General features: G+C 41.8%; 1 protein-coding gene across 1 annotated transcript; it reads left to right on the top strand.

Moving 5' to 3' along the window:
* Positions 1-1,452: 1,452 nt before the first annotated feature.
* LOC139421169 (ras-related protein Rab-5C-like) lies at positions 1,453-18,884 on the top strand. Its single transcript, XM_071171783.1, has 6 exons — positions 1,453-1,600; positions 10,753-11,110; positions 12,668-12,819; positions 13,080-13,202; positions 13,428-13,521; positions 17,694-18,884. The coding sequence occupies exons 2-6, from the start codon at positions 10,945-10,947 to the stop codon at positions 17,816-17,818; spliced, it is 660 nt and encodes a 219-aa protein (XP_071027884.1). The 5' UTR covers positions 1,453-1,600; positions 10,753-10,944; the 3' UTR covers positions 17,819-18,884.
* Positions 18,885-19,646: the final 762 nt, after the last annotated feature.

Raw genomic sequence — 19,646 nt, 5'->3', positions numbered from 1 at the left:
TTACTAACCGGAGGGTATCTCTAGACATATCACATTGAGACCTGGCAGCCATGGAAACAGCAAACCTCACCCCTTTCCTTCATTATATTGTGTTTACATAGAAAGTATCATCACCTAATGAGCATTATTTTGACATGTGGTTTTATGTGATGCCATTGCTTGTGAACACACTGTGGAGCTCATTCTACAAGCGGTCTGGACATTACAGCATGTGACCAATGTTTGTGCTCATTATTTTAAGAAATTGTCTCTTGGCTAGCCTGCCAGAGGATTGCTGGTCAAAGAGGACCTATGGTTATTTTTGTTTTTCCCTCTTCTGCAATATGGCTATTCATAGCTCTTGCATCTCTTTTTGCTCTTGTGTCTTGAACATTTAGCTGACTTTTTCTATGCTGTATATTTGACTGTTTATTTGGTAACAGAGACTGAAATAAGACGTGCAATGTATAGCCGACTGTACAAGCACAACAGTTTCAGAAGCGTACAAATTACAGAATGATTTGAACAACGTGTGCAGACTGAAAGAGTTGTATATCATTTTGTTTGTTTGTAACTGATATTAGTTAGTAAAATAAAACTATTAAGATGCAAACAGAATATTAACATATCTATTTTTTTTAACAGGGACTCAGAGAAATACAATTACATCTGAAGTGAAAAATGAAATAACTTGAAACGTTAAACTGAGCAGGTCACAGTAGTGGTACACAATTACATAAATATTGTTAGTCAATCACTCAACATCCAACAATATCTCTTTAGATAGACCTATGCCTTTAGATAAACCCACCCTAAAATACTGGGGCTTCTCCATTGGATGCCCACAACATGAACGTTTGGGTCAGTGAGTGTACATTGATTAACAAAATTTAGATCTGAAATGATATCAGAGATGATGGCAAATATCATGGTCTTTAGCGCCACCAGATGGTGATACATTTAAAGCAAACTTCTGTAAAGATTTTATTAAATACATTTGAAAAACGATGGGCCGAATCTGAGTTGTTGATTGTCTATCTGGTGCCAGGGGTGTTTCTTTTGACCAAAAAGATCAGCTCTGAAAAAGATCTGATGTTAAAAGATCTGATGTGATTGGTTAAAATACTAATTAGTGTAAAAAAATATCAGAACTGGGCTGCCTATGTAAATGCTAGTTTGATGTTTTTTTTACATATTTAAAAATATATATGCGGTTTTATCTTGCGCTGGGGATAGTGGCAACTGCCACTGCTTGCCACTCATAAATTAGTCTCGTAAATCCGATACTAGGCAAAAATCAGTAGCATTGATACAATGTGGGAGCCAACAAGGCTGTTTACGGAGACTACACCTAAATAATCATCCCTGACCAGATTTGTGTTAATTAATTTAGTAAACTACAGTTCCCAGGTTCCCAACGACACATACTCAGAGGGAAGCCACACCTTCAGGAAGTGGGAGGATCCCGGAAAAAAAAGGCACCAAGCAGAAGTGAAGGCCGGGGCCTATCTGTTGAGCAGTCGTAGTGAGCTGTGATAGAGAGAAAAGTCGTCAGTCGAAATTGTGCAAAGTGAGTGTATACGAAGAAAAGGGAACGCATGTCTGACCTTTGCCTCTAACGGTAAGCTGTTAACTATACTATTTTGGTTCAGATTTCCACTGTCAAATTTTGCTCAAGCAACTAGACAGTAAACTAACGTTAGCTAGCTACCTAGCCAGAGATACGTCGCTAGCTAACGACTGTCAGATTGATATGTTAAATGGGACTAATTACTTGTGCAGATAGCTAATGCGGTAACTAGTTAGCAAACAATAAAAAGCTTTGTTCATAATTTGACCAAATAGTTATTTATCTTTAGATGTTTGATTTACCCCGTCTTTTCTGTGCGATGTCATCATAAACATAGCCAAGTTAGTTAGCATTAGCTAGCTTTCGTCAGTGTCGTTCAATTTGGTTTTTACTGGCAGTAACGTTAATTTACAGTAGACATATTTTTGTCGTCTACTCAGCTAACTAGCTACTCAACTATAGCTCTTATTGACATTATATATCCATTTTATAAAATTGTTTGGCTTTTAAAAGCTAGCTAGTTACTGTAACTTTGTGGGCTAGCTAGCTAAATTACAGAAATGTCATGTGTTAGATTTGTATTTCATAGCTAGTTAGCCTTTAACTGACAGCTAACTAACTATATAGCTAGTAGATTTTATTTTTGGTCCAATCAATTTGATAAACCTTTCATATGTTGATTTCTAGCTTTCAACAGAGTATCTTAGCTCATTGCCATTGGTGTCAGCAGGCTCTTGGTATCAGTGATGATGACGATAGTATGAGGAAGTTTGAAACCCACCAACTTAATAGCTATTTATGGTTTCTGCCTGGTAATGATCACGAATCATTCCATCTTGCAGTAACCCACGTCACCTGCTCTTTTACGTTAATTGTTATCTTGCCACTGGTTATCGTTTACTTAGTTAGGTCTCAAAACATATTTTGGATAATTGGAGTTCAAAGGGCATGGCTGTATCTAATTAGGCTCATCATTTTGAATGCCATCATTTTCTGAGTTACATTTTTTGTCTGTACTTGATGTCAATGATGGTACATGTAGGTCAGTTATCTGATGTAGCCCTCATCGTGGAAGTCTGTCTGTGTCATGTTACTTTTGTATGAATTGCATGCTTCCTTTTCTCTGGTCTATGGTGGAATGTGGTGTCCCTCCTAACTTACTGCGTCTCATCAGTCCTGTACCCTTGTTCACTCCTTCACCCTTACTGCAGGTCATCTATGGTAGTTGTTCACAAACTGTGGGGTCGACAGGAGGGTGGGCACGGGAGTCCCACCTAACTCAGTTCGGCTTTCAACTTACTCCTGAAAGTTGTAATAGTAGAATGTACAAGGTGCAATTATGACATTGGGTAGTGCATCGTCCATTTTCCTCTTGTCATGTCAGTCATTGCATACCTTAGAGCTGAGTTTCCCAAACCCTGGGTGCACGTTTTGGTTTTTGCCTTTGCACTATACAGCTGATTCAAATAACCCACTCATCTTGAGATGTGCCTTTTGTTACGTAAATCATTTGTTAAATGGGGTGAAAAGGAGACTGAATTGCTGATTTAATATATATATATATATTTTTTTTAAATGTAAGCTCTAGTGTAATTGAGTTTCTATCAGGAGTGAGACACTAAGACTTTGGGCAAGCAGAGTCAACCTCTGCATCATTCAAGACAGTTCATTTGTGAGAAGCTGTTGAAGTTCACATTTTAGACATTGTTATGTAAGTGCCAGCTGAAAAGTGGACTGGGCTTGAGTCTTTTGGGTAAACACCAGGGTAAATCCTCATTGGAAACTCATTGTGTTATGGCTTAATAACAGGACTAGAGAAGGGATTTTTAATTTTCTCAAGTTTCTGCCATGTTATGGTGTGGACCTTGTCCTTTGAGAGTGGTGACACATTTTGACACAGGCAAACATTATATAAAAGGCAATATTACTAGGTGGCATAAAATGTTTGTTTGATTTGGTGTTGTAAGCCTAGTTAAGACAGTTTCTATGATATTTCCAAATATTCCTGACAGAATGGCTAGTAAAACAACACTTTTCAATGTTAATTCCAAAGTAAGCCTAATTAGTATGCGTTAGTGTGGTCAGAAAGGTTGTAATGCATTGGAGTCGATGGAGGAATGAATTAATCGGGTGTGTAGGAGGAGAAGCATGCCCATTCACAAAGGGTCATTCTGATGACTCCTCAAAAGACTGAAGATATCCTGTAGGTGTGATGTTTTCCAAGCTGGAGAGTTCTATGTGCAGACTGGGTTACTGGTCAGTTTGCTACCAGACTTGTTTGAGACTTACAAGATCAAGACCTATTGATTAAACCACAATTTAGGCCTAAACAAATGGGAAATTATTTCATTAAGTTTGAGCCATTAATAATTGTGTGTGCTTCATCACAGCCTGATTTGAGACACCCACTAACCCCACCCCGACCCTTTATTTCTGCAGCCGAGGCTCTGTCTGGGGTTCTTATTTCTCATACTAGCCCCATGCTCAAATTGAATTGGGGGTTGGGGTTTAGTCTAGTAGGCCTATGCAAAAACAGATGTTTTTTTTAATCTCACTTAGGGTTGCAAAGCTACTGGTAATTTAAAACGGTCACCTTAATATTTGGTCATAGATTACCTTGTAAATTTTGGTCATTTATACTTTAATTATACATATTAGTTTTCATTATTTTCATTTATTATTTTTTAAATATCTGTATCATATTGTCCACGAGTTTCTAGTAGATGGACCATATCGACCACAAGAGAAAATTCCTGAAAAAGGTATCTAGGCTTACTCAACAATGGCTTTATTTTCAATTAACTCTGAAACTGTTGTCTTTTTCCACCACTTGTTGCATACATTTCCCTTTAATGTGAGAGGCCAAATTATCGGCATGGAGTAGAATTGTATTACACAGGCTTTTGCTTGGCTGTCATGTTTCTCACATAGGGAGCCAGAAAGAGAAGGAAATTATTTCCCCCTTGCCTGCCCCAATCATTTGCTAGTGATGTGTATCCTGTTTGCATTTCCAGAGATTTAGGCTGTGTTTAGACAGACAGCCCAATTCTGATATTTTTTTCACTCGTTGGTCTTTTGACCAATCACATCAGATCTTTTCAAATCAGATCTTTTTTAGAGCTGATCTGATTGGTCAAAAGACTAACGACTGAAAAAAATATCAGAATTTGGAATGCCTGTCTATACGCAGCCTTAGTCACCTTTCCTCTTCCTATTGACCCATCCCTTAGTCATTAGGCTTAGTTTCTCTTGCATACATTATTGAAATAGTCCACTGTGCTACTCGATTGGGGTGTCTCGCTTTCTCTTCCCCCTCTGGGTTTATCCTCCCTGACGGTTTCCCATCCAGGCCCAACCCTTTTAAACTTCAGATGAAAGCCAAGCTAACAGCTGGATGCAGGCCAGGCGGGATGGTATGGCTGCTGCTAGCTCCACCCTCCCTCCCCGTTACATCTAATTCCTCTGGTCCCTCCACCTTTGGAGTTCAGAGAACCTGTTGTCATGTCACCACTTATTCCTAGGTAACTGGTTAAATTATGTCTGTCTGCATGACAGCTTGTTGCACCACTAATTCCATGGCATTGATGACAAATGCACGTTGACACGGTCACACGCTGACACATCTGTAGATAATGGCTGTGCCAGGAAATGGGCTAGTTGATGGTTCAACTGGAGTCTAGGAGTGGGAGACTGAATTGTCCTTTGGGAACACACAGCTCAGAGGCCTATTGGGGTGTTTATTGTTCAGTTGTTTAGGGGAATTATGTGCATTCTCATAGTACAACCAACTTCATTCTACCCAGTCGAGTAACACCGGGTACTCGCAGTCGAGTAACACCGGGTACTCGCAGTCGAGTAACACCGGGTACTCGCAGTCGAGTAACACCGGGTACTCGCAGTCGAGTAACACCGGGTACTCGCAGTCGAGTAACACCGGGTACTCTTTCTGGTCAGTCCCATTCCACCCCCTTCTGATTACCATGAACAGCACTGGCCTAAGAGTTTTACCTAGCCTGATTCCAGATCTGTTTGTGCTTTTGCCTACTCCAATGTCATTATCAAGCCTTTCAGCAATGATTGGTATGACAATTCCATAACGAGTTGACAAGAGAGCAGAAACTGACTGGCATCCAGGCTAAGTTGTACCTGACAGCAGAGCACAGTGGGACTGTGATTGAAGCATACCTTTAGGCTAGTTGTGGTCAATAATGGGGTTGGCTCTGAGGTTAAGAGTAGGGCCGGGACGATACCAGAATATGTTTTCCATGTCAAAAATGAAACCACAAAGCAGATCTAACTCTTTGGTCCTTTAAAAGACCTGCTGTGTGTAAAACATGTGCTATAGCTTGGAAAAATAAATAATGGATCACTCTGGATGACAACATAATGATGTTTGTTTCCAACATTATGGCTGTTTTCCTAAAGTTAAATCCACTTTGTGTTTTTGATTCCTTGCCACGATACTAAAGAGTATCGCGATACTGGTCGGGTCCCGTCCCTAGTTAAGAGTAGTGTTGTGCATAGCGGATGGGGTTCATGGCTAAATATGAGAGTGGGTACTTAATGTTAGCCAACTTAAGGCCATGTGGGTGGACCATTCATCTTGTGTGTGTGTGTGTGTAATGTTTGGGATGTCAAGTATAAGAGGAAACCCACACTGTGATGGTAACTGATGTCACTGGTCATGTTAAATAGAAACTGAACAGCTACTGAGAATTCCCCCTCCCCCACACTCTTTTTCAGACTTACTAACATGCTGACAAAACTGACCACGTTGAATGACATGAATGTTAACATTTATTATTTAATTGTTTAATCCAAAGTGCTTGCGTGTGTAAACGTGTGTCTGCGTAGCCAGGCTCTAATAGAACTTGGTTATATTTTAGACGCTAGGTGCGCTGCAAGTCCCGCCTCTCCCATCTACCCATTTGGTTTTTACGAGCATTTACCAACGTGGGTGATTTGAAAGATGAACACGGTCCACATTCCAGTCCAGTTGGTGGCGGTAATGCACCTTAAAGTTGGTTGCCAATCGCCATGTAAAATCCACAGAAGAAGAAAGACTCTGAACAAGGAGATATTAATCAAATAATTTAACTGTGGGTCAAAGATTCAGCTTTAAAAATGTTTTAAAAAAAGACCAGATGTATTTCAGGTAAAATAACAACCTAATGTTAATCTCCAGGACCAATTATCCAGCAACAGCAAGCTAGCTAGCGAAATGTCAATTTAATGTTTCATGTGTGTTTTGACCTGATCCCAAATTAATATAGTTGGTTTTGGTATTTTAACCTGCATAAACGCGTCTGGTGGGGATAGGGAACACCAACATACACACGCGGAGTCGGTTTGGTCAGCATGTCCATCATGAACGTGGCTTCTTCATTTGATATATTTGTGCATGCATTGTCTTGAATAGCATTAAAGTCTACCTCATGCATGTGAGTGAGAAGCTGTTGATTGGATCATGAGGGCAATGCATGCAATATCTGTATGTAGTTAATTGTGGGTGGTGCCTCCAGTTCTCAGTAGCTGTGTTTTTACTAAGTGCTTGGATTTCAAGCTGGCAGCAAAGCCCACGGGAGGCTGTAAGAACATTTGACCATCTCTCTTTGACCCAGCCTCTCTCCCCTCCATCTCTCTGACCCACTTCAGTGTGTGGAGGTCTCCAGAGTCCATTAAAGATGCCAGCAGAGGGCTGCTTAGATGCATGATGCTGCTCTGAGTGACTCTCAGAACAGGAGTGAGTGTTGGGCCAGCCACTACAGGCCCTCTAGCAATCAGTCAATCATATTACCAAGGATTTTGTTATTTTATTTTACCTTTATTTAACTAGGCAAGTCAGTTAAGAACAAATTCTTATTTAAGATGGCGGCCAAACCCGGGCGACGCTGGTCCAATTGTGTGCCGCCCTGTTCACTATACTGTTCAATAACCATGTCCTAAACTGTTTTTGGTTTATAATGGTGGATTGAACACAGGACTTTTTGATGCAGATCAGATTTTCAGTTATGTTTGTCCTCTGTGTTTTATATTATTTAGAGTGTTATCAGTGTTACTGACACTAATATAAAATATGGGCTCGTATGACTAGCCTTGGTTAAATGTTCTCACTCCCTTATCCTGTTTTTGGTTTCTGAAGCCCTCATCTCATCCCGGCCTCTCCCTCCCCTCTTCTCCCTGTCCTTGGCTATGGAAACTTGTCCTGGGGCAGTGAGGCATGCTGACCTCTTCATTTCCATAGTGTGTGTGTAGTAGACTATCAAGGTTGGAGAGCAGTCACACCTGTTGTTTTGTCTTAGAATGGTAGACATACTGGTAAGGGTAAACGCATTGTGTAAAAAGTGCCTCCAAACATTTGACCGAAGTGACCTGTTTAGGCTAGCTTAATTAGAAGAGATACTAGGATGATTCTACGTTCTTCTCAGAAACACAAAGACATTGAGCTTAGTTCCACAGACTTGGTCTATTAGCTTTCTTACAACTTCCTGTCTTGTTTGTACCTCAGCGTCTTCATATCAGCACATAGGTGTGTATGTGGCAGTAGTCTAGGCCTTTGGTGTTCTACCTTGGTGTGCTACCTTGCTGTACTGTCTGCTCTGTGCTGGGTTGACCCTCTCAGGCCAGTGTGTGGTACCAACACAGTGTGATCTTCTGTCGCATGCAGAAGATTAGGTCCTTGCCTGGCCTGGGAAGGACTGAGCGTCAACAGCAACCCTACTCTGGCTGGCCTACCTCTCTCTCGCTCCTTAACCAGGACTCTATAAAATCCATGTTGTGGACAGAATCACAAAATTCAGACAAAACATAATTCAACAATATTCAAATGTATTGAACTTATTAGAAAATGTATTCATTTGCCCAAGTTAATCATAAGACAGGGGGGGCAGGGTAGCCTAGTGGTTAGGTTGCAAGTTCAAATCCCCGAGCTGACAAGGTACAAAATCTGTCGTTCTGCCCTTGAACAGGCCGTCATTGAAAATAAGAATTTGTTCTTAACTGACTTGCCTAGTAAAATAAAATCAGTTATTCGCATTTTCCTGCAACTTTCTGAAACTGTGTGTGTGGTGCGCGCATATGTCTACACTCTGTGTAGCGAAGATGCTAATGTTAAGTCTTCTGGTAGAGATGGCTTCCCAAAAACATTGCCAATGAAATGTTAACTACAAAGTTGCCTATGCCTACCTGGGAAAATGATTTCATGATTATTTGCATCAATCCAGTGCAGAGTATGCAAAACAAATGGCCAATCACATGAGCACTACAGAAACGTTGCTAACCAAACAGCGGTCTCTTGCTGGTGCACACTTGCATTAAAGGGTAACTACACCCAAAAATGTAGATGTCTTTAAGCATTGTTGTGGAAATAAAACATCAGATTTGTATTATTTTTCAATAATAATAATAATAATAAGACAGCAAAACGGAAACCTGTAAACAATAAATTAAAATAAATACAAAAAAAATAATGAGGAAAACAGAATTTTGGGATCAAAATAAACAAAATAAGCCATGGGAGCCTCATTGATTTAGTTCTGTTTGAGTCACTGATGGTGGAAGAACACAGCATAAGCCTTGGCAAAATGTGTAGAACTGTAGAGAATTAGCTTTAGAACTGCAATTTATTATCACTGTAGAATTGCAGAAAACTGTACACATTTCTCTACGTCCCATGGCGAGACACCCCCCCCCGACATTACTCTTCCCCCCTCTAGTCAAGTGTGTTATTTCAATCTTTGAATGCACTCACTGTTGGAAGACAGGCCTATAGTAGAAGCCTGTACACTGTGTCGTGTATAACTATTTTGTGACGTTATTGTGATGTTTCACACTTAGTTATGGATTTTAGCATTGTAGGCTAACCTAGGCTGGTTGTCCTAACAGTGAATGGTTTAGTATAAAGGGCCAACAGTACTGTATTTATGTGCGTATGTGCATGCTACTTTGTCCTTCTGCAATGTTCACTTCCTGCTATGATATTAATTCAGTTTCCTGTCCCTTTCACCAAGCAGAAGCTGACTGACCTCGTGAAGTAGCTCTATGGAAGATTTGTTTAAGTGTTTCTTACTGTAGTCATATTCCTCAGTCAATGTAAAGAAGAACACTTGGACTCTGTCATCTTATGGTTGGGCCAGTGTACTCAATCTGCACATCATCATGTGACTATCTAAGTTAAGACGGATGTGTGCAGGCCCAAGGTGGACTGTAAACACAGAAACAGGAGTCCTTGGGGCAAGCAGCTCAGACTATCATTTCCTGTTCTGTGTTTTCACTGTGGTCCTCAGCTCTGTGGTCTGAGAAAACACACACACACACACACACACACACACAGGTTGCATTGAGTTGGATGTGAACAACCGTTGAACTCGGCTTTAGGCTAATGTGTCTAGACAAGAGGTTTGGGAGCGTGGGGGACTGTCTCTACCCCCCCAAATTTGGCGTTCAAGCGTCATGATTGTGAATGCTGACGGTTAATTGTGGTCGTACTCATGGCCCAATCTGCATATCTAAATGTTGCTTTAGACAGGACCCCATGACATTTCCTTCACTGCTGTATTTGACTGTTGAGTCTAAAGTAAATATAATTAAAAGAGAAGAGGGCAGGGCTTATCTCCCTGTCCAGCCCTTGCTTCATTCAAACGGACATCCAGACCACAATGTAGGTTTCCAGTAGGCCTATCAGAAAATAACCTTAATAATTTAAACATTGAACTGTTTTCTTGTCAAACCATGGTGGTGTTTTAGAAGCACTGACATGTTCCTCGACCAATGGTGTTCATCAGAACATTATTGATTTACAACACTGATCAACTGGAGCAGAATAATTAGTCTGCTAGGCATTGATTTGATGCATTTGGGGTTTTTAATGAGTAACTGATGGACATCAGGACCATTTTATAGGTTTGTTTGAACCTGAATAATAAGCCCAGTCAAAGGTTAAGATTCAAAGGACTCACTACACTGGACCATGAAAGTAGATTGGTTTATACCAGACACTTGCGGGAGTAGCCAACTTGGTATGACACCATTGACTGGTGGTTGAGAACAAAACTATTTAATCCATTTTGAATTCAGGCTGTAACACAACAAAATGTGGAATAATTCAAGGGGTACATTCTGAAGGCACTCTAGTTTACTAAAGTTTTCCTGTATCACACTGGCTGCCTACAAGTGATATTATTACTGTCTGTTCTTTCTTCCAGCTCACACAGGTGAAGTCCCCTCTTCCTCCGACTCCCTCACTTCCTGGCCTAGACTCACCTGACCCAGCTTAGCCCACCCTCGCCTGGCCCGGTCTCAGCTCCAGTCCCTGCTCAGCTTCAGAGCCCCAGTCCTCCGCCCAAGGCAGCCTCATCTTCCACCAAGAGCCTCTTACCCCGGTGAAGCTCGGCAGCATGGCAGGTCGAGGAGGACCAGCACGGACCAACGGCGCGGCAGCCAGCAACAAGATCTGCCAGTTCAAGCTGGTGCTGCTGGGAGAGTCAGCGGTGGGCAAATCCAGCTTGGTGCTGCGTTTCGTCAAGGGCCAGTTCCACGAGTACCAGGAGAGCACCATCGGAGGTGAGTAGGCACGCCGTTGGCATTGGGATTGTCATTTTTCTGACTGTCTTAGTCATGCTTAGTGTTTGTTGCTTTACAGCTGTCCTTGTGTTGAGTCAGTATCATGTTATAAAGGTCAAGTCGATTGGAAGTGTGAATGTGTAGTAGACTGAAGGAAGATCACTTAGAATGCCTTGGTAACCGGGGATGTGTTACTGCTAGCTAGCAGCCCTTACCCTAGCTGTTGTCAAGGCCAGGTCAGGAGTAGACATGAGCTACAGAACCAGATCTTTCTTGGCAGCTGATCACCTGACTCTTGCATGAGCAGCCGAGCCTTTGACTGACACTTTAAATATGCCACAGGGAGTGGGATGTCCTTACTCCCGGCCACAGAAAGCCTTATGGAGAATGTTCAAACCAAAACTGAAAAATAGATAAGTGCGAGAAAGAGGTACTTGTCATCTGCCTAATAAGGTATGTATTGACTTAATGCTAGCCAGAGTGGAGCTGCGAGAAGGGGGTCTCTCTCTCTGTGGGCTCTTAAAACAGGAAGGAAGTCGATCAACAATGGGATTTCCTGTCCTGGAACTGCTCCTATATCTACGGATCTGGAAACCAATACTTGATGGTTTTAACATTAAAAGAATTCCACTGCAAAAATTGGGTAATGACTAATGAGTAACTATTTATTTTCAGCTTCACCTAGTGTTATAAACTTACACACGGGTGTTGGGAATTTCCATTATGATTTAGTGGTTTACTAGCTAGATTGCTTTCTTTGTGATTTATGCATTACACTTTCTATAAATACATGTTAAAAAGTAGAGTTGCGTCATGCAGCCACAGCAGGGTGAGGCTGGAGAGACCGGATGCTTGGTGCTTACACTAGCCAAAGCCTTAGGATGAGTCAGCATTTTCAAAACATTTTAAAACCTGTTGTCAGCTGTCTGGTCAAAAGTCACTGAGCTTCAGTATGGAGCAGGCTTCCTCTATGAACGCTGCTGTACATTTCCCTCAGCCGTGTGAAACAACTGGCTGAATTAGCAGTGTCTTTATGTTCCATGGATTAGCCAAAAGACAGCCACATGTTTTGTCCTCTCTTTCATCACTGTCTTGTTTAGTATATTTTACTCTCACCACTTTACACAGTAACCTTTTACCCAGTGCTTAGTGCTCTGTGATTCGATCTTGTTTATTTACCTAATAATTGTCCCTTCCTCCTCTCTCTAACGTTGGAAGGCTCCCAATTCTCCTCAGTGCTGGCTTTGTAGCTTCACGAGTTCTCATTAAGCCACTGTTCACGTTTCCTCTTAACTGTCTCATGGCCTTTGCTGTTGGGATTATGTTTGCCTTGTGCTAGTTTAACTCAGCCATGTCAAAAAGGGACAACTATACCCCTATGACACGATCTAAGGAAGAAAACAAAATACCTGTCCTGTACAGATACTGAGTTTTACTCCACTGTGAGGAAATGCACAGGCGAAGTCAAATGTACACCTCTTTTCTATGTGTAGGGCATTTGCAGACTTAAAATAGAGCCTGAAACTAAGTCTATGATTTGTCTCTACACCCATCCAGCTGCCTTCCTCACACAGACCGTCTGCTTGGATGACACAACAGTTAAGTTTGAGATCTGGGACACTGCAGGGCAGGAACGGTATCACAGCCTGGCCCCTATGTACTACAGAGGAGCGCAGGCTGCCATCGTGGTCTATGACATCACCAACACAGTGAGTGACAGCTGCTGGTCACGTGTGGAACTGGTTCCTGAGTGTTGTCAGCACTCAGCAGTGATTTTTAGCTGAGGTTGATTATTCAAACCCTCAACAAAGGACAGACCTCTGCTCTCGTAACTGACATTTCTGTAGCTATGTAATAGAGCTCTTGTGTGGGAAAACAAACATCCATTGTGCAATCTGCCTTTGTCACGTATTTCATCAAATCACAAATGTTTTTATGATGTTATTAAGAATGTTTTTTTCCTGTGCAGGATACATTCACACGTGCAAAGAACTGGGTGAAGGAGCTCCAACGACAAGCCAGCCCCAACATCGTTATTGCACTGGCAGGGAACAAAGCTGACCTGGCCAACAAAAGAGCTGTGGACTTCCAGGTATTGAGGAACTCCTAACAATTAGATGCTGCTAGTCCCACTGGACTATTAGTGGAAAATGTCAATGATACGTTTGTTTAAACAGGAGAATGTATTAGAAATGTCATTTTCATAGTTTCTGTTGATATTCAAGAATGCTCACGAACTCTCAAAGCTTTGGGTTATTACTGATTGTATCAATGTGTTTGATGGGGCTCTAAAGATCTGTCTTTTTTTTGTGTGTAGGAAGCACAAGCGTATGCAGATGACAACAGTTTGCTCTTCATGGAGACTTCAGCCAAGACGGCCATGAACGTCAATGAGATCTTTATGGCCATAGGTACGTGTACCACAATATTATATGTGCATTTATAAACTGGGTGTTTCGAGCCCTGAATGCTGATTGGCTGACAGCCGTGGTATATCAGACCATATACCACGGGTATGAAAGAACATATACAGTTGAAGTCGGAAGTTTACATACACTCCATTTAAACTCAGTTTCACAATTCCTGACATTTAATTCTAGTAAAAATTCCGTCATGTCAGTTAGGATCACCACTTTATTTTAAGAATGTGAAATGTCAATAGTAGAGTGATTTATTTCAGCTTTTCTTTCATCACATTCCCAGTGGGTCAGAAGCTTACATGCATTCAATTAGTATTTGGTAGCATTGCCTTTACATTGTTTAACTTGGGTCAAGCTTTTCGGGTAGCCTTCCACAAGCTTCCCATAATAAGTTGGGTGAATTTTGGCCCATTCCTCCTGACAGAGCTGGTGTAAGTAACTGAGTCAGGTTTGTAGGCCTCCTTGCTCGCACCTGCTTTTTCAGTTCTGCCCACAAATGTTCTATAGGATTGAGGCCAGGGCTTATTGATGGCCACTCCAATACAATGTGATGTGATGGCCACTTCAACACTCCAATATGACTTTGTTGTCCTTAAGCCATTTTGCCACAACTTTGGAAGTATGCTTGGGGTCATTGTTCATTTGGAAGACCCATTTGCGACCAAGCTTTTAACTTCCTTCCTGACTGAACTTCCTGACAACATCTTGAGATGTTGCTTCAATATATCCACATAATTCCACATAATTCCCCCCCCCATCTATTTTTTTTCTTTTTAATTTTACCCCTTTTTCTCCCCAATTTCGTGGTATCCAATTGTTGTAGTAGCTACTATCTTGTCTCATCGCTACAACTCCCGTACGGGCTCGGGAGAGACGAAGGTTGAAAGTCATGCGTCCTCCGATACACAACCCAACCAAGCCGCACTGCTTAACACAGCACGCATCCAACCCGGAAGCCAGCCGCACCAATTCGCCGGAGGAAACACCGTGTACCTGGCCACCTTGGCTAGCGTACACTGCGCCCAGCCCGCCACAGGAGTTGCTGGTGCGCGATGAGACAAGGACACCCCTACCGACCAAGCCCTCCCTAACCCGGGCGACGCTAGGCCAATTGTTCGTCGCCCCATGGACCTCCCGGTCGCGGCCGGTTACGACAGAGCCTGGGCGCGAACCCAGGGACTCTGATGGCACAGCTGGCGCTGCAGTACAGCGCCCTTAACCACTGCGCCACCCGGGAGGCCTGATGCCATCTATTTTGTGAAGTGCACCAGTCCCTACTGCAGCAAAACACCCCCACAACATGATGCTGCCACCCCCGTGTTTCACGGTTGGGATGGTGTTCTTCGGCTTGCAAGCCTCCCCCTTTTTCCTCCAAACATGATGATGGTCATTATGGCCAAACAGTTATATTTTTGTTTCATCAGACCAGAGGACATTTCTCCAAAAAGTACTATCTTTGTCCCCATGTGCAGTTGCAAACCGTAGTCGGGCTTTTTTGTGGCAGTTTTGGAGCAATGGCTTCTTCCTTGCTGAGCGGCCTTACAGGTTATGTCGATATAGGACTAATTTTACTGTGGATATAGATACTTTTGTACCGGTCTACTCCAGCATCTTCACACGGTCCTTTGCTGTTGTTCTGGAATAGATTTTTACTTTTTGCACCTATGTATGTTCATCTCTAGGAGACAGAACGCATCTTCTTCCTGAGCGGTATGACGGCTGCGTGGTCCCATGGTGTTAATACTTGCGTACTATTGTTTGTACAGATGAACGTGGTACCTTCAGGCATTTAGAAATTGCTCCCAAGGATGAACCGGACTTGTGGAGGTCTACAATTTTGTTTCTGAAGTCTTTGCTGATTTTCTTTTGATTTTCCCATGATGTCAAGCAAAGAGGCACTGAGTTACACAACAGGTACACCTCCAATTGACTCAAATGATGTCAATTAGCCTATCAGAAGCTTCTAAAGCCATGGCATAATTTTCTGTAATTTTCCAAGCTGTTTAAAGGCACAGTCAACTTAGTGTATGTAAACTAATGACCCACTGGAATTGTGATACAGTGAAATAATCTGTCTGTAAACATTTGAAGGACAAATTACTTCATGCACAAAGTAGATGTCCTAACCGACTTGCCAAAACTATAGTTTGTTAACAAGACATTTGTGGAGTGGTTGAAAAATGAGTTTTAATGACTCCAACATAAGTGTATGTAAACTTCCGACTTCAACTGTGTTTGTACCACTCTAATTAAGTTGGTAACCAGTTTATAATAGCAACAAGGCACCTCAGGGTTTGTGGTATATTGGCCAAATACCACACCCCCTAGTGCCTTATTGCTTAATTAGAAACACCTTCCAAATATTGAGTTGCACCCATCCTTTTGCCCTCAGAACAGCCTCAATTCGTTGGGGCATTGACTGTCGAAAGCGTTCCACAGGGATGCTGGCCCATGTTGACTCCAATGCTTTCCACAGTTGTGTCAAGTTGTCTGGATGTCTTTTGGGTGGTGGACCATTCTTGATACACATGGGAAACTACTGTGTGAGAAACCCCGCAGTGTTACAATTCTTTACACAAACCGGTGCGCCTGGCACCTACTACCATACTCTGTTCAAAGGAACTTAAATCTTTTGTCTTGCTCATTCACCTCTGAATGGCACACATACAGTGCCTTGCGAAAGTATTCGGCCCCCTTGAACTTTGCGACCTTTTGCCACATTTCAGGCTTCAAACATATGATATAAAACTGTATTTTTTTGTGAAGAATCAACAACAAGTGGGACACAATCATGAAGTGGAACGACATTTATTGGATATTTCAAACTTTTTTAACAAATCAAAAACTGAAAAATTGGGCGTGCAAAATTATTCAGCCCCCTTAAGTTAATACTTTGTAGCGCCACCTTTTGCTGCGATTACAGCTGTAAGTTGCTTGGGGTATGTCTATCAGTTTTGCACATCGAGAGACTGAAATGTTTTCCCATTCCTCCTTGCAAAACAGCTCGAGCTCAGTGAGGTTGGATGGAGAGCATTTGTGAACAGCAGTTTTCAGTTCTTTCCACAGATTCTCGATTGGATTCAGGTCTGGACTTTGACTTGGCCATTCTAACACCTGGATATGTTTATTTTTGAACCATTCCATTGTAGATTTTGCTTTATGTTTTGGATCATTGTCTTGTTGGAAGACAAATCTCCGTCCCAGTCTCAGGTCTTTTGCAGACTCCATCAGGATTTCTTCCAGAATGGTCCTGTACATGGCTCCATCCATCTTCCCATCAATTTTAACCATCTTCCCTGTCCCTGCTGAAGAAAAGCAGGCCCAAACCATGATGCTGCCACCACCATGTTTGACAGTGGGGATGGTGTGTTCAGCTGTGTTGCTTTTACGCCAAACATAACGTTTTGCATTGTTGCCAAAAAGTTCAATTTTGGTTTCATCTGACCAGAGCACCTTCTTCCACATGTTTGGTGTGTCTCCCAGGTGGCTTGTGGCAAACTTTAAACGACACTTTTTATGGATATCTTTAAGAAATGGCTTTCTTCTTGCCACTCTTCCATAAAGGCCAGATTTGTGCAATATACGACTGATTGTTGTCCTATGGACAGAGTCTCCCACCTCAGCTGTAGATCTCTGCAGTTCATCCAGAGTGAGGGACGGCCAGGTCTTGGTAGATTTGCAGTGGTCTGATACTCCTTCCATTTCAATATTATCGCTTGCACAGTGCTCCTTGGGATGTTTAAAGCTTGGGAAATCTTTTTGTATCCAAATCCGGCTTCTTCACTTGTTGTTGATTCTTCACAAAAAAATACAGTTTTATATCTTTATGTTTGAAGCCTGAAATGTGGCAAAAGGTCGCAAAGTTCAAGGGGGCCGAATACTTTCGCAAGGCACTGTACACAATGTCTCAACTGTCTCAAGGCTTAAAAATCCTTCTTTAACCTGTCTCTCCTTCATCTACACTGATTTTGAAGTGGATTTAACAATTGACATCAATAAGGGATCATAGCTTTCACCTGGATTAATCTGGTCGGTCTGTCATGGAAAGAGCAGGTGTTCAAAATGTTTTGTATACTCAGTGTACATTTCTTCCCAGAACAAATCAAATGTGTAGAAACCATAAAGGCTTCCTACTCACTGTTTCTTTCTGTCCTTCACTGTAGCCAAGAAGCTTCCTAAGAACGAGCCAGCGGGTGGAGCCGGTGGCCGGGCCGGTGGTCGGGCAGGAGTGGACCTGCAGGAAGCCGCCCCACAGGCTGGTGGTAGCAAGTGCTGTGGTGGGAACTAACCAACTGGACCGACACACCAACCAATCTGCAGTATCAACCAACTGATCAGACCAGCTGACAAACACATCCCACGGTCAAACCAACTGACGGTCTGACCAACCACCATGCACCGATCAACTGATAAGCAAACCAGCTCACAGGCCAATCAACTGTCAACACACAACTCCAAGGTTCCAATGATCAGACCAACAGACAAATGACACAATTATGACCAACATGACGACCTACAACTGTTTTAACTTAACCGAGGACATAACTACCCATTATCTCCAACCAAACGATGGACATCTGACATCATCCAGGCAAAAAACAACCCCACTTAGGGAGGAAAAAAAAGATGCATCCTTACCAATCGCACTTAACAGAGCACTGTTCTTTTTTTTTTTTTTTTCACTGTATTTCTGTAAAAAAAAATCAAACGCAACTGGGAGGAATAATGAACAGGATCTTTATGCCCTCTCCTTTCTCTCTCTCTCTCGTCATCTTTCTTTACCATAATGCTACAGTATTTCAACGTATGTCTTGTCACTTCTAACCCTGTTTAGTTTGGTGGTGGGTGAAATGTAGCAATTCTCATTTTCATGTTTCCTTGTTCCCGATCGTCACCCTTGGGCAAAAGAAGGGAGAGTGTTCAACCCCAAAAAAGGAGTTAGGAGAACAGTTGTTTCCTTCCAGCTATAGCAGTTGTGTAGATTAACTGAACTATTACATTGTTGTTATTATTGTTATTATTATTACTTTGACTTATTTTTGACATGTTAAATAGTATGATTTCAAAGACTAGACCACCTAAGGTTTTCCAATCATTAATCTATGATATCCAACCATGTGCATTAACATCATTGTCACCAATAACTCATTTCTAGCATTAATGTAATGTTTTTGAATCATTCATATACAATGACGAAAGTGGAATAAAAAGGATAAAGCAAGAGTTGTTTTCCTGACCAAAATCACAAATGTGTATTGAAAACATGTTGCTATTATTTGTATAATGATTTTTCTTCAAGCATGTAACCAATCAGTAGTTACTGTCAATACAATACCTTCCCAATCTCAACATGATGCTTTGTCATCCTCAATTATTTTTGTCATGTAAAGATGTATTTTTATGTTGTGTACAATTCTTTTGTTTTCTGAAGAGTCTCTGGTATTGGGTGCACTGGTTCTGTCACCTCTTGTGGTTTCAGATGTTCTCTTCAATTTCTTTTGCTTTTCTGTTCTTTTTTTAAACGTTTTCCTATCGGGGATGGATTCCTCTAACCAGTCCGTGTCTGTTATGACATCAATGACTAGCACAACAGTACCTGCAGCTGTCACTGCTGTGAGATGGGGGGGACAGGGGTAAACCAAGCAAAACAACAAATTGTCATTTTACCAATAAATAAGGGGGAAGGTATCTCATTGTCTGCCTGTCTTATTTGTTGTATGACAATGGGTATTAGAGTAGAAGATTTTTCACGGTTAGATTTCACCTAACAGCTATTCGTATCTCTACCAACATGTTGAGCGTATAGTAGTTTCCAGTCATTCCAGCCTTTGTTCTCTAATTCTCGATCTTGCTTAAGATCTCCTCAAAAGATCCTCATCAGTCTAGGAAGCCAGCTGAGCACAGTGAGTCTGTCTGAAAATCTAACACTGGTCTGACTGAATTGCTCCACAATCACCCCCCCAATAATAGCTGGGGATGATTCTACTTTCCCATACTAATTGTAAACAGCTGTTGCCCCAAAGCTGAAACCTTTAATTTCAAAAGGGATAAGTACACATTACATTACTTGGATTATTTATCTTGCATGTTACACAAGAACCTCTCACAACAGTCCT

The sequence above is a fragment of the Oncorhynchus clarkii genome, chromosome 12, assembly GCF_045791955.1.
Source record: "Oncorhynchus clarkii lewisi isolate Uvic-CL-2024 chromosome 12, UVic_Ocla_1.0, whole genome shotgun sequence".
Classification (NCBI taxonomy): Eukaryota; Metazoa; Chordata; class Actinopteri; order Salmoniformes; family Salmonidae; genus Oncorhynchus; species Oncorhynchus clarkii.
The sequence above is the reverse complement of the archived record's forward strand: the minus strand, read 5'-3'. Positions and strand labels throughout refer to the sequence as shown.